General features: G+C 42.8%; 1 protein-coding gene across 8 annotated transcripts in view; it reads right to left on the bottom strand.

Annotated features, from left to right (window-relative positions):
- Positions 1 to 16570, bottom strand: part of LOC117266673 (AT-rich interactive domain-containing protein 1B-like) — a 232511-nt gene that overhangs the window by 129743 nt on the left and 86198 nt on the right. For 6 of the 8 annotated variants that reach the window (XM_078175004.1, XM_033641962.2, XM_033641965.2 and 3 more), the window contains 2 exons: positions 15869 to 16030; positions 323 to 427 (listed from right to left, as the gene is read on the bottom strand). In XM_078175004.1, coding sequence (XP_078031130.1) covers positions 323 to 427; positions 15869 to 16030 — 267 coding nt within the window. The remainder of the gene's footprint in view (positions 1 to 322; positions 428 to 15868; positions 16031 to 16570) is intronic. The other 2 variants (XM_033641964.2, XM_078175003.1) reach the window with 1 other exon arrangement.

Genomic DNA, 16570 nt, shown 5'->3' with positions numbered 1-16570 from the left:
CTGAGCCGAATGTAACACTGCTGTTGAATGTTTATAGTAGTAAGCCATGTTTATGTGTGTAAGTGGAGTAAAGTTAAAGTAAACTTACTACACTTCACAAGTTACAATTATTTATGTGTTGATGTTTTTTTTAATGGCCAAAAGCATGTGAGAGATTGTGTTAAATGGGTATATGACATCGTCTAATATCAATCGCAGGCCCCCTGAATTGAATTGAAATTGTATCAAGGCAGACCTCGTGATATCAGCAAGTATCACTGTCTTAAGGATCTATACGATATCTCATTGTTACACCTAGGGGTGTAACTTTTGACTCACTCACCGGCAGACTGGACGGGCGGTCCTGAGAGATGCCATCCTCATTGTTGGCCTTCCCAGAGTTCCCTGTAGCCGGACCTCTGGTGCCGTACGTCTCCTGCTGTGCCTCCTAGAAATAAAGACAGAGAGGTCATTTACATATATAATTGATAAATTAAAAGGATTTATTTGACAGTGCATTGCCAATATTTTTTAAGCTCTGAAGGGGATTCTAATTGAGGATATTACAAATACTGTATATCATGTGTTTTGGCAGTTATGAGGGGGGAAAAAAAGATAATTACAGAATACAATGCCTAAAAAGGGCTGCAGGTATTTTAAAAACATTGTCATTACAGTGTCCTCTCTCTATGAAAATGTTAAGAATAATAAGTTCATGGTTTAACTGACTTCAGGTCATATTCACTGTAGGTCTTTTATATACAAATTTGAAGGATTCTGGCTTAAGTAAAGTGCATTTATGTGCATGAAAGAAACATGCATCAATACATTTTTCCTTCCAAATACTGGTCGTGATATAGATTCAAAGATGCAGTATCCTTGGATTTGAAATTGTCCCCTCTCCTTCTAAAGACTTGGTATGTCAGCAACACTCTTCTGTTATGATAAGTATTGTCTAAATGTGTTACAGAGGTCGAGAGTCAGCTGGACCGCTGAAGGTGTCTCAGGTTTAAAGGGCTGTAATAAAGACCCTGATTCCCAGTTAGATCATGTCACAACACTGAGAGGCACGGTAAGCAATACACACACACATACATACATGTACATGCACACACACGCATACACACACACACACACACACACACACACATTGATACAGTACTCGCAGACTGGAAAAACATCCAAACACGCACCCATCAGCACACCATACCCGCCAATTCATTTCAACCAAATCCCAGCCTAACCACCCACTAATCCTCGAAACACACACTCACACACACACACACACACACACACACACACACACACACTTATAAACACACGCCAATACACACACACTCAGTCCTATTGTTCAATCTAAGTCATTTTCTTTCCCTCTGTAATCACAAGCCTATCTAGTGTAAACCAATTTTCTCCCCATTGTCGGAGGTGTTGCCCTCTCCCTCTCCCTCCCTCTGTATCTCTCCCTCCTTCCCTCTCCCTCTTCTTTTCATTCACCGCGGAGGTCGTTCCTCCATCATGTTAAGCGTCGGCAGCACAATGGCAACTTGTTAAAGAGCTCTGTGTGGAAGGATTAGTGATAACTGATCGGCGAGACGCGGTGAGAGATCACACACGAGTGCTTGAACACACAACCAGACACAACATACGTACACAAGCAGCCGCACATTTACGTTATACACACACACGCGATCAGGGTGTGTTCGGGCTTTTACTTTCAAAATCCATTTTTCCCCTCAGTTTGATTTCTTATCTGTTGTGTGATTATACTGTAGTAGGTGGGCAATATCCCTGTCAGCTAGGTGATATAATTTTATAGCTGAAGATTATCCTTCACAGCGAGAGATGTATCATGTGAAATGGATCTATTATTAGAGCATTAAATGTGTCGTAATTTGTGCTTCCAGGGTGAATGACACCAATTCGGTACTTTTGTACATTCTTTATGAAATCTGATATAAGGTTTTACACACACTCTACCTGTAAAGTTACTCTACGCACATTTGCATGCTGCCTTAGCAGCTGTGCACACACAGAGACAAAAAGTTAATGTATTCGTTCATCCATTATTGAGAAAAGGTAATTTAATGACCTTAAATGCCCTAGAGTAGTCCCTTCAAATCCACATTTCAATTATTAGCCAATTAAATCACTAAAGCACTTATTCTAAAAATATAGGAAAAATCCAAATGTTTCCTGAAATGTGAATTATTCTATCTGTGTAGGCATGTGGTGGACACAAATACATCTCATGCAACTCCTCACTCTTGTATTGTTAGCAGTGCTCCGAAATCTGGTCCTGCAGTGTCATTTTTTGGTGTAAGGTCCCTGAATATGCTATAACAGCTTATTTGTCTCATATGTTTCAATAAGGATCATTTTTATTCACTGAGCCCTCATGTAATTTAGGATAAACCATGATCATGATTTTAGTTTTGTGAGCTTATAGTTGAATAAAGGCATGTCAGCAACATGTAAAATTACAGTGGCATTATGGGAGTGTCCTGCTTCCATAGTTCATATTTCTGGCTGGCACATGGATCAAAACATGGAGCAGAGAGAGAGAGAAAACACGTTATGAAAAGTTCCAAAAATTTGCGACGTCATTCTTGAAAAAAAAATGATAAAACTGCTAGTTCCAGTCGGTGATTATAATTGGCTGTGGTGTATTCTAAGCCACTGTAAAATACTCCATAAACACACAGCTGTGTGGTAGTACTAGTGCACAATGGATTACTATACGTGCACAGTTTGTCATTAAGTAGAAGTAACTGGATTGTGGCAAAAAAGAAACTGTATTACATGACCAATATCTTCAAAAAGCTGCATGTTATGATGTCGATCTGGTGATGTAACGCAATAAGGGTTAAATGTTTACAGCAGGTGAAAATATATGTGGAAAAAATACAACATAATCCTTCATTTCTACTTCCTGAAATTCTTAATAATATTTGCAACTATTGTAACAAGTGTATTTATGTGTGATGGCACTTTGTGCAGCTGAATTGTCTCATTGTAATGTTCCATATGTGTGACTTATTTCCAGATCCCTCTTGTAAAAGACATCTTGATTTCCATTTGACTCTCTGAATAAATAAAGCTTACTGTGTTTTCATTTTTATTCAAATTACAATCACATAAATAAGTGGAACACCAAGCCACAATCTTGGCACAATATCTCTCTTATTTCGGTCATAACCTAAACCTCAGATACCGCGTCTAAAAGCCAGAGGGAAACCCTGCTCACCCAGATGTGGTTCAATCACTGGATCACATTATCACCCCATAAGTGGGTGGGTGCGGAGAGACACTTAACAACAGGATAGCAGCACAGAACAGAGGTGCTATTTTAAAAACAAAGCCACGCTGGTTTCCTTGTCAGGGCCCTGGGCAGGCCCTGTGTTTGTATGCACAGCCCCCCTGTGTTTATCAATGGGAGCCTGGACACACGCCAAACGTCAGGCTTTTATTACATGGTCGGAAGTGCCTCGTTTGAAGCAGAAACCAGGCTTAGACACAAATACACCTCCACAGGTAAATAAAGGCCCGGGGAAGGGGGGGAAGGAGGGGCGGGAGGCGAGTACATGTGCGGTGGCTCTCTGATAGGTGGACATACACACTCACACGTGCACACAGTTCAGTTCACAGATGAAAATGCACACATGGACAGACAGTTGCTCACACAGTGAAATGAGAACAGAAGAGTGGCTGCTGACCCAAGTCCAATATTTACTCAGGCATATGAGTCTGTAGTGAGTGTGTGTGTGTGTGTGTGTGTGTGTGTGTGTGTGTGTACTCGAGGGGATTTCCGTTTTAAGTGGGTCAAAGTGAGGTTAGCCTCATACTACTGTTTACACTCACGTTCTTACATCATCACTGTCAACTGTAATATGGACAGAGAGGGTGAGAGAGACAGAAGCAGAGACTGGGAGGAGGGAGGGCAGATGCTGACAGAGAAACACAGAAGGTGAGATGCAAAAGAGAGAAGGCAAAAAGGAGGCAGGAAAGCACGGGGAGAGACAGAGGGGAGGGGAAGAGAGAGAAATAACGGCGGAAAAAAAGAGCAGAAGAAGCGAGCGTGAGAGAACATCAGAGGCAAATGAAGGAGTGCTGCGAGTGCATCCTTTCATTTGAGTTTTTTCCAGTCCATTGTCTCAAAATCCCATTTCCCAGCTAATTTAGAAGCTTCTAAAATACACTCCACTCCATACCTTAAGCCTTAGGCCACAGCTAATCCTGTCTCCACACACACACATACGCGCACACACAGAGACACGCTCATTCATCCTCCGTGCTTTTCAAAAGACTTCTTCTTGGCATAGTAGAAACGAATGAAGGATATTGAAGGCAAGCGTTTGAAGTACATGAGGGAATGCAGGAATCAAACTGTGAGTTAAATGCTATTAGACAGCTGTGTGGAGAGGCAGTGTAATATTAGATTTGATTGAATAGATGACTGCTGAATGTGGTGTAATATATAGAGCCGGAGAGGCTTTATGCGGACGCAAATCAATATTGCAGCACCGTGTTAATCCCAGCCACTCAGGAACGGGAGTCGGCCGGTAAGTGTGGAATGTTCGGAAAGCAGGAACGTGTCGATGTTGCACGCTGACGACTGTTTGGAATATGAGACTCACACACACCACTTTCAAAAAGTAGTCAGTCTGGTTTGTGATTTAATCTTTTGCACTGTGTCAGCGTGATATTAGACTTTGTTGAAGAGAAACACGAGGTCAAAGGTCAAGTTGTGCTATGGAACATGACCTCCCGGGAGCTAGCATTGAAGTTCTTTTTAGTTTAAAGAAAATCTGGGCCGCAATGCCGCCACAAACAGTAATAATTCCAACCGTGACATACAACCAATTTGACACTTCCTTTCTTTTTGACTCACACCTAATTTAAGAATGTTGTACTGAGCCTTTTTGGTTGGTTGCACTGCACTCTTTCTACCTCTACATTCAAGCAGGGAGCAAGGTGAAATGTTGCTTCGCTTTGCTTGTATGAGTTTGATTGCCTCGGAAAACAGGCGATGAAACTGTCATGACAGCGAGCAAGCGTATTTGATGCCGCCACTTGACAAAAAAGAAAGCAGCAGGAGCAAAAATTCACAGCCATTACGTTAAGCTGATTTTGGCTGACATCTGTCTCGATCTCCCCCTTTTTTTTAACAGTGAGAAAAAGATGTGGGTTACTTCAAACTATACTTCAGCATTATTTTTGAAAAATTTAACATGCTTGCTTTTTAATCCCTTTTCCCGCCGCCTTTGTCTGCTCTGGGCGATATTGCTTTTATAAACTTTGTGTGCAGATGTCAGTTTTTTCGTCACACGCCGGCTCTCGCTTTATCACAGAGGTCGAATGAATTTCTCAGCAGCTTCTCCTCGCATCGTCTGTTCTTTTCTGTGTCGGCTGTGCTTTTCCTACCTTTTGTCCTAATTACATTTATTTATTTTCTCTGCTCTAACCTTCCCTCAACATCCACTCTCTCCTCTCTTAACTGCTCCCTCACTCTGCATCACCCAACCTCCTCTTTTTCTGTGTCTATTCCCTCTCCTTATCAATCTCTTCCTTTCTCCACATCCTCATCACTGTCTTTTAACCCATCACTCTTCCCTCTATCTCTCCCACTTTACCTTTCCATCCCACCTTCATTTCTCCATCTCCACCCCTCTCTTCCCCCATCCTTTCCTGTCTCCAGCCGTTCTCCTCATGACTACCAAATGAATTAGTCATCCCCCCTTTTCCCCTGCACCTTGGCAGATGCACATCTCCACAAAATCTGACGCTAATGCCATTAATATTCATTAAAAATTAAGCTTAATTGCGTCCCCCCCACCCCCTAAACCCACTGCCTAACCATACACACACACATGCACACACACACAACATAAAACCAGTGCATTTGACCACCACCCTTTAGCACATTACCCCAAGGACAGGAAGCCTCTGATGTCCACTGGGAAAGACCCTGAGAAGCGCACACACACTCAGATATACTGGGTCATTCACCGGGAAAAGATGACAGAAGGGTCAGACAGAGGTAAGAAGTGAGTGAGTGTGTTACCTGCTGTGTCTGACTGTCTTTATTTATGTGTGTATGCACTGCTCTGTGCCGTTAATTACCGTCGAAGGCAGCCTCTTTAACTTTCATTTGGCCCAACTGCTTAAAGACAACCAACCTTTAAAAAAGAAAACACTAACAGACATGTTCAAAAAGCTTCTATGCATCAGGGAGAGGCGGCGGTGGCGGCGGCGGCAGTGGTGGTGGTGGTGGTGGTGGTGTGGGGAGGGAGGGGGGGCACACATCCATATTCAACACCCGGCGTTCACACACGCGTTGGTTCAGACTTGCAGATACGCACACATGCTCACACCAATCAGACTGACTGAACCATAATTAAAGCAACAATCAGCAGTGAGAGCAAGCTACACCGTGTTCTGAAAAATGTGACAAATCAACATTTGGTTATGATGTGCTTGTCTTTCATGTTTTTCTTGACACTTACATCTTTTGATCCATTTCAGAATATTTGGAAAACATCGCAGTTACATTCTGATTATGTCAGATATGCTGTAAATATATTATAGGGCAGACCTACTTTCGTCTCCTGCAACTGCCTTTTAAATCAGAGTGTTGGTTGGACTCCATATAAATGATGGGCATTTATTCCAGGGTACAGTCTATTATTATCATCACGGGAAAGGTGACCATTACAATAGGAACAGCTGCTGTATGTGCATAGGTGTATGCAAGGATGATTGTGTGTGTATATGCCTATATATCTGTGAGGTATGTTAGTGTGTGTGCCTGTGTGTGTGTCCAGCCTATCTTAATAGGCCCATTTGTAGCAGGGCCTGTTCTAGTGCTGTGTCCTTCAGATTGGATTCTATCTCAGCAATCCCCCTGACCTTTAGCACAAAGAGACTACAAGAGAGGACCAGAGCTCCAACACAGGACACACTCTCACACACAACCCGTACACACACACATACACAGCCACATGCAAGCATTCACTCTTAGCCGTATAAAGAGAAACACACAAAAACACACACATGCAGACAGAGAGAAATGGGCATGCACAGACAAACACACACTGGTATGTGTGCAGGCCATCCCTTAGGGATGATGTCAGATGTAGCTGACAGTGTTAGCTGCACATGCCGTTGCCAGGGCTTTCATTCTCATTCCTCTACACAGGCTAATCAAATAAGAGCCAGTCTTTGTACCATCTTCACTTCACACACTCTTCGCAAGTCCCCGTCACCACCACCCCCATCCGCCCATTCACTTCAATTGCTCTGGCTCGCAGTTAAAGAGGACATCCACCCAAACTGGTCTACACCCACATGACTTTTGCTAAAGCACGGAGGAACAATAGCAGCGTGTTGGCGAGCTCGACTTTGACTGTAACATTTTTTTTTTTTTTTTGGTGTTTTCTCTTTCTCTCTCTCTCTGTCTGTGAAGTCTGTATCCAGGAACAAATGTAGCGGCATTTCCTAACAAATGGCAGCTAAATGAGGCCCCTAGGGTGCTGTGCCGCTAACTACCGGCCCTCTTTTTTTCTGAGCCATTATGATTGTCCTAACCGTTCCAAAAACACCTCTCCCGTTCTCGTTCATTTGCATTTGAATTGCAGCTCGGCTGTACAAAAACAAACATAAATCAAAAAAGGGAAAAAAGGAAAAAAAAACAGTGGCGGATTCTAGTCGAGCAATTAGCGAGTGTCAGTCAATGTGGAGGTAAAAAACACACTAAATTAAAAACATTGTCTCAAACACATGCAGACACGCACACACACACACACACACACACACACACAGAATCTAGCTGACATATACAGCATAAATATATATAATTCTTTCTTTTTTTTCAATTTTATCATTTAGTTTTTGCCTGAAAACTCATCAAGCTTAAGTGCTCGTCAGCGGCGGCCAATCGGAGTGCGGCAGGCCCAGGGTTGCCGTGGCGATACGCGGGGACATTTAGAGGACTCCGATAAACTCTGCCATTTAAAAGGTTATGACAATTAACGCGGCTCTCCGCAAATTACCACTGCCAGACCTTTACCCACGGACGTCTCTCTCTCCCTCTTATCACCCAGCACCCAGCCTCCCTCCCTCTCTCTCTCTCTCTCTCTCTCTCTCTCTCTCTCTCTCTACCTCCTCCTCTCTCTCGCCATATGCCCTCCATTTCCGCAGCCTGTCCTCCCTCCACCCCTCGCTCCCTCCCTCTTTCTGTCCACCCCCTTCCAGCCAGCAGCACTTTTATTATCCTGTTAATTAACAGAGTTCTTCACTTAATATTCAAATGGTGACCAATTAATGACATTGAACTTTGGGCGCCCCACCCACCCACACTCAGTGCCCCCTCCGCACACACGCACACACACACACACACACACACACACACACACACACACACCTTCACCGCCACGCTCACCCCATCCTATTCACTCACACTTCACACACACACTCCTTCCTGCCTCTCATTTCCTCTGTCTTGTCCCCTTAACTTCCCGGCCATACCTCCACCTTCTCGTCGCCAAGGTGAGCTCCCATTTCCGTGTGAAAGAGTGTGCATTTGTGTGTGTGTGTGTTGAGGGGCAGTCACGGTGATTGAGGCAGCAGAGCAAGTATACAGCGAGGGGGTAATAAAGCCAGGGGGGCAGGACGCAGAAAAGCTCGACGGCCTTTTAATTAACCTGGTGTGATTAAAAGCGGGGGTGGCGGAGGGTGGGGGAAAGGGCCTGCTGCTGCAGCCGGTCGGGGGCGGAGGGGTGACAGACAGGAAATAGGAAATGACACACTGGAAGTCGTGAAAAGTAAAGGAGCCAGGTGATGTGCCAGTACGTGAGCACCCTATAGTTTACATACGGTTTCCTCTGAATACCAGCAAAGATGTATGTACCCATGAAAAAAATACGTTTTCACATTAAAGCCATGACAGTATAAAATGACCATAATATTTTTTTTAAAAAGTAAAAATTCATTCTTGACTTTGGAAACAGGAGTTTACAAAACAATCCTACCACAAGGTCAATATAGTAGTAGTAGAATGAACTTCTAAGCAAATGTGGATGAGAAGAACTCAAGTACTTAGAAGTGCTCAGAAAAACTGAAATTGAATTTTTTTCTATTACAACTGGAACGATTTCGTCTGCAAAGAAAGATATGTGTGTGATATGATTGAAAGCTCCATATCAGCCACTAAGGCTACGTTCACACTGCAAACCTTAGTGCTCAATTCAAATTTATTGCTCGGATTAAGTTTTTTTATTCAGCTATTCGTATTATTTTTCAAATGTGGTCAATATAAGATTCTGCTGTGGACTGGCCACGGCCCTGAACTGACCTGAATGCACAAAAGAACAATAACAAAGATGTCACCAGCAGCACACTCTTGTACGGAAGCCACTAAAGTCAGTGATTATGGTTTCATTTATATGTTGCTGTGCAGTGGAAGCCAGCAAATAAATGAGCAGATGATGATGAGGACAAGGATGAGAATGAGGACGAAGACGAGGACGAGGACAAGGACAAGAACGAGAAAGAGGGGAAAGAGAGCCAAATTTTTAATTACGGCTTTTTGTGGTGCAATGGCTGCTACTACTTGAGGAGGTGCGTGTACATGCGGAGTTGGAGCCAAATTGTGAAAGCCAAAATTTCACCCCAAACACTTATGAGGTCACTATCCCTCCACTGACTACCTACCTCACAGCTGATGTTTGTATTCACTGAATGACAGCACAGAACTGCGACAAATGTTGATCTAGAGTGACTCAAAAAATGCATGAATTCTGATGTGACTATTCAGACTGAGGGGGCATTGCAAAGAGTCAGACCTGTGACTGAGTTAGGACCAAATCAGAATTGAAAATATCAGACTGAAAGCAATTTGTGCTGTTATGAGTCACATAAGAGCAAAGAAATCAGATTCGGGCCACTTTGCCTTTTGCCAATTTTGGTGAACCTGCTTTGTTGAAATGAATTTGCTTTGTGAGAAATGTTTGTTGTCCAAATGTGCAGCCTGAGTTTAACACACATAATAAACATTGTGCATCACTGCTGTCTAGTGAAAATCATGCTTCTCCAAATTTGGTGATTCTGAATCTTTTTCATTTTTACAGAAGGAATACACGTTCCTTTGTGGGCTGTAAAAATTCCACTGCTTCATACAAAAAACATTTAAAAGCCATTGGACTATCTAAAAAAATGCACTGCCACATACCTGAAAACAGGAGTGTTTCCCTTCACTTTAGAAAAGCGGACATTTTTGGAAATGTTTTTCAAAAGGACAGCAACAATGTGCTCCGGTTTCACAACAAAATTTTTAAATGTTCCACTGGTCTGAACATTTTATTCTGTCATGTAACCGTGCACAGTATGTCACGCACGCAGGAGTTACTGTCCTTTCAGAGGAAAACTAAAATTTAAACTAAAAGTAAAATAGTGTTAAAAGCTTGAACTGCCAGAGCTTTCACCTGAGTTCCTTTTAGTTTACAGCACATGGTGGACATGTGATGTTGTGCTCATGAACATCACTAATCTAAACCAATGAATCAGCTTCCTTCAATGTAGGTCCCTGTAAAGTGAGCTTGTCTCCTCCAATCAGCTGAGAGCTCCTCTGTGCCACAGCACCGCTCCCCAGAGCCTACTCTCAGACAGGAAGAGGAAATAGTTAAGGCCAATAGAGGAAACGACCGGTGGGATCAGTTTCACAGAGGAGAGTGAACAGGAGGGTTTTACTACGGGGAGTAAATGTCACAGGGAATGACTTCCTTCTTCAAAGACCAGCAGTCAACTCCACTATACACCCAAATACCACTGAGTGGCATATTCAGCATACAGTTTATATGATACTAAAACAAGGCAAGACCATATTCTGTTACATGTAATTACTCTCTAAACATAAATCTAACACACTGTTTCTTGGTAACAAATTAAATAGTGGGTGCTCCACGGAATAGCTGATCAAAGCCAGTACCATGTTCTCACCACATTATGAGTTTCAAGCCTGGCAGCCGGCCAATGCATTGCATTTCACCTCCCGTCTCTCTACCCCCTCAGTCTATCCTGTCACACTCCAGTGTATACTACCCAATAAAGCAAACATGCCATAAAAAATAATCTCCAAATTCTTGAAATTACAGCTCTCTCATTTCCGTTTTTATGAGGTAGAAAGTATTAGACAGTAACAAAATATCATGCACTTCATCTGTTATGCGTCAAGTGCAATATGGTTGGGAAGAGGAAGAAAGGGCACCGATTTTCTCCTTTTAAGCGATTTGTCTCACGCTGTAATTGAAGCCAACAATCAGACCGAAAACATCAGGGTCTTGATATTTATAGGGTCTGTTAAAATATACTTCCAGAAAAGAGGCCCCTGTTATATGGCTTTTTAATATTTCATTGACAAAGCAGAAATCTTTTTCTATTTCAGTTTTCACAGCAGTGAGTTTTGACTCAACGGCATTTGGTGGAAAGTGAAATGTAAGTACTATGTGAGGTCAAAAAGCCTTCTCAATCAATTAAGTTAAAGTATATGTCACAGTGTTATGCTAGAGCTACAACTTAAAATCATGAATTTAAAAATATCTGGTGTTCTCAAACACCCACAGCACTCAAAAACCACCAGCAAACCACCCACATTTACTTTTTTCAAGACCTACTTCTTCCCTGATGCGATATTATATATTTTTTTATTTTTCAGTATCAGCCTTGATGTCTTAGAAATGTCTTTTTAGCCTGCTCTGCTCCTCGCAATCAGATGAGGTCACAGCAGTGCAATAGACTCAAAGAAAGACGGCATTTTCGCTTCGATTTGTTACAAAACCAGCTAATAGCGGTTGGTTGCAGAGCAAATTCTGTGTCAAAGGCAGCTGGAATGGTTCCATCAACTGGAGGATGTCCTCTGGCTAGGGTTAATGGGAGTGGAGTGGGGGGAAAGGAACTGCAGAGAGCGCCGGAAGAACAAAATAAAGAAGTTTTCAGCTTGGATTTCTCCAAGTAATGCAGGGTCAAAAAACAGGGGTCAAAACCACAATGACATCCTAATCTGGCGTGCGCTTGCAAAAGTGTGTATGCGTGTGCATGTGATCTGCTCCTTGCGGCTCACATCATGTCTCATTTCAGCCCAGAATCACAGACAAAGGTCACCGTTTGACCTTTTCACAGCTCAGAATTGCTGCAGCACACTCGGCTGATTAGTATACACACAGACACACTTATACAAAAACTGATAGAAAGACACACACTCGCTCAGAACAGAAAAATGAAAGTAATACAGCTCTGAGCTGAAAACACACCAAATCTTCTATTTGTAATCTTGGCCAGCTGCACTGTGTAAGTTCAATTTGCAAACATGTTTACTCTTGGATCCAAAATCAAAGACAGGGACCTAGTTTTTTTGTTATTTAAATGTATTCTGGTATTTTCTGGTATTCTTTCCCTCTGTTAATTCCTCTCTCTCACTCAATCGATGGACAATTAACTTTGTCTTAATGCCACCACAGGCTTGTTTTTGTTATATGCAAAATGTCATGTTTTTTAATGATCAATATTGGGTATTTTCAGTAATTACTCAAACATAAATTGCTGAAATGAAGTGAGCTCTTGGACCTGGACTTTGCATTTGATACACAAGATGGAACTGGTGTAACTGAGTGCAATGTGCACCGATGTATATGCCAAAAAAACTCATATTCCATTTACACATAGTCTGCATATCTAGCTGGAGAAAGAGTCCTTTAACTGTACTTGTTAATTAATAACTGGGATACTAGTTGGAGCTCACTTCCCACACCGAGCCAAAATGTAATCTAAATTTAAAAGATTAGTCGATAGAAAGAGTGATCTGAGTCGGTCTACACTTTGATGACGAGTAGACAGGGATCAGGATGTGTCGGCATATTGCCTGCTGCGCTGCTGGGACATAAAATGCTCTATAGCTCCAACACATAGGAAGGATTTCTTGATTAAAGGTAAAGACAGCGGGATGCAGTGGCTCCTGAAGGTATTGTGGCTTTTATGCAGCGTTAACAACTGCGTGTGCTGATTGAAACATTTTCCCTTTAAAGTAGCATGCATAACAATGAAACCCAAAGGGAAACCGGCTACGTGGTCATCACAACAGTTGGCATGGAAACCAATATGGGGGCCTATCGGCACAGGTGAAACAGGGCTTTGGCCAATCACGGTGCCTGGGCAGAACTACCTGGTGCGTAAATGTCAGCGAGGGTCAATTGCCGCCACATCATCAGCGATGATGAAAACACACCATTACTGTCACAAAATGTCAACTTGGCCATGGATCTCAGCCTTTCCCAGTTAGAGTGAATAATGTTTGTTCAGTAGGCTGCGCGGTCTGTGTGTGTGTGTGTGTGTGTGTGTGTGTGTGTGTGTGTGTGTGTGTGAGCAATGCATGTTAAGTGAGGAAACAAGAGTAAGTGCTTTTTTCAGTGTGAGACAAAAGGCATGCTGGCAGAAATGTGCACTCAGTATGAAAATTACTATGCTAAGACTAACGATTTCCTTTTTTGACAACTTGCTTTTGTGTTCACAATGGCTTTTTGCTTGGCTATTTGTCTTGGTGTGCTCAATATTCAAAGCTGTCTAAAGGAAGGTTTAACTACATCTCAGTAAATCACAGTATAACTACCTAGACAGATATGGCTACACCGCTGCCAAATGGCATCAACTAGTTCAGATGCTAAATAAGTCTATTCCCATTTGTGAACTACTAATGGCCCAATAAGGCATCTGGGCCAAAATAAAAATGATGCTTAGCACTGTCCATGCTGCCCTGTGCTTTTCTTTGCATGAATGTGCCTTTACATTCTAGAGGAAAAAACTTGCAGAGGAGCACATTTTTCTTTGAGTATCCTGATCTGTAGTGCGTTTAATGTATTCTTCACAGTTCTGTCTCGTGTCCTGTCGGGATGAGCTGTTAGTTTGGATATCTTCATTGAAACTGCTCCCTCTTGTTTTGTGATCATTCTTCTCTGGAGTAGGAGAGCTACGAATCATTCTTGTCTGTAAATGCAGCAATCCCGATATTGCAAGTTTAAGTCCTGCTTACATTCTTTACTGAAAGTATTACTTAAAGGAGCAGTGTGTAGAAGTTAGTGACATCTAGCGGTAAGAACTGCACACTGCAACCGGCTGAAACTTCCCTCATGTGCCAAGCGTGAGCTCCCGGTTAGATTTCCTTCAGTGTGCATTGTTAAGTGTGCAGAGAGTTTTTAATGGAACACGAAATATCCGCAGAGGTCTCTTCATCTCGGAAACAACCAGATCCAGTGATTTAAACTGGTAAGAACAGCACATACAGCAGTTTCCCGTTAAAAATAAGTGTTTGATGCTGTTTAGCTCATTGTGGTGGGCATGCTAACTACGGTGGCTGCCATGGAAACACAAATGGCTCTAACTAGAGTCAGTGTTTGGTTTGTCCATTCTGGGCCAGTGTAGGAACTGTAGACGACGGCCTGCTCCCTGTGTACATATAAATGGCTCACTCGAATGTATCGAAACACGCTTCTTCCTTTAAGGTAATTGTACATCAAAGGAAACATACTTGTTATATTATATTCCATTTCTGCCAATAAATCCCCTGAATCCTACACACTGGACCTTTAAGTATGTATTAGAAGGAGAATAAGTAGCATTTATAAATTTCAGAGTGTTAAATTGTTGATGCACGCACGCCTAAGCAGCATTTTAGTGCATTGCTGGCCCAGGTGGTGCTAGTTTATCTCTTTTATATACTCCTAAGTATTGCAAAGATTGAATATGGACTAATACAGCCACTACTGATGAATTTAAACATGCCTTTATCAGCCCTGATATTGATCTTGCAGAATGGCTCGGGGCATCCCTGCTTCACTCATCTGTCTTTTCCTGTTCTGCTTTCGTCCTGTCTTCTCCTCTCCCTCCCTGTTCTGTCTGATCTTTCCTTTCCTGTCCAGTTCTGTTGTAATCTCGCCCGTCTTGTTCTGTTCTTTTCTCCCGCTCAGTTTTGTTCTGTTCTGTTCTCATCCAGGGCAGGGCTGTTCGCCAGAGTCGCTCCACGCAGGCTGATAGATCCCTCTGGCTGCAGAGTGGATGGGAAACACATGGGCAGCCTTCACTCAACTCAAAAACAACTGCTTGAACTCAGCTTCCCCGATGGAAAACTTCTACAGAACATCACACTGGAACTTGGCAGGACAAGTTTCACTCCAAATCTGCGGAACAGGCCTTTTGTTGTACTGAGGATTGGGTTTGCACAGGCGTGTTTGTGTGCATAGAAAATGTACAATATGTGTTTACACACTATGACTGGCCAATCTGTGAAGTCTTGTTTCTGCAGTGTGTGTGTGTGTGTGTGTGTGTGTGTGTGTGCTGAGAGAATATGAAAATATATAGAAACACATGTGTGTGAGATTTACCTAAAATATCCCTCATGAATTATGCAATGGAATAATACAACCAATACACCAGACATGTTGGACCAACGACACACCACATTATCATTTACACATAAACAAACACACACACATACGCACGGTCTATCCCTTAAGATGATCTCTCCAATCTCAGCAGCACTAAAATATTAAAATACAACCCATGGAAAAAGATTTGGATGAAATCCCTTTCCTGCTGATATTCCAAATTTTATTCTTCATGTTACATCTGATAATCGACATCTGCGAATCTATGTGTAACTGATATATTCATTCATATTTATTTATTGAGTTATGGTAATCATTTCTATTTTTGCTCACGGCATGTTAAGGGGACTTTCAGCTTGGTTACATTTGAATGTCTTGGCCAATTTTTTCCATACAGGAAATAGCACAGTGGGTGTCTGGGTGCGAGTGTGATGAGCTTATGTGTATGTGTGTGTTAGTACCTGTTGCGGCGGTGGTCGAGGCTGCAGGTAGGGGCTTTGGGTCGGGCCTGGAGGGGTCTGCTGAGGGGGGCTGAAGTATGGAGGGGTTCCCTGCTGCCCCGCCTGCTGCTGCTGCTGCTGGCTGTAGCCCCCCATCCCCTGCTGGCCATATGGCGCCACCTGCTGAAACGACCAATCACATAACGGTTAGAGGGGAGATATTAAGGTCAAGGCTCAGGTTGAAACAAAACTTTCACTTTAAATTAAAAGCAATGCAGAGAGGCTGTCAGGTGCAATTAGTAGGAATCACAGCAGGCGCCCGTTGACGTACTGTAAGAGTCAATCACACTAAAGCAGGCGTCTCACCTAAACTCTCCTGGAATGATGGGAAAATAACAACAAAAACATCCCTACACAAACTGGCCTCTATCCATTTCCTAATATATCTGAATGTCCCTCAGCTAGCACTCTTAATTTAGCTCAGACCAGGCTGACACCCGTCTCCCAGCAGTCCTCTGCCTAATGAACTCTCACTGCAGAAACCTCTAACTTTATGTCCTCTGGCTTGCCAAATGCATCCTCCTCTCTACATTATCTCCGTCTCGGTCAGCTCACAGATGGGATGAGGTGTGTTGGATATTACTGCTGGCTTGTCCCAGGCCGTAACCCTAATGAGGGACACATGGATGAGCCGGGGCATTCCAGAGCAGCACAGTTAAAAAA

The sequence above is a fragment of the Epinephelus lanceolatus genome, chromosome 15 (assembly GCF_041903045.1).
Source record: "Epinephelus lanceolatus isolate andai-2023 chromosome 15, ASM4190304v1, whole genome shotgun sequence".
NCBI lineage: Eukaryota > Metazoa > Chordata > Actinopteri > Perciformes > Serranidae > Epinephelus > Epinephelus lanceolatus.
The sequence above is the reverse complement of the archived record's forward strand: the minus strand, read 5'-3'. Positions and strand labels throughout refer to the sequence as shown.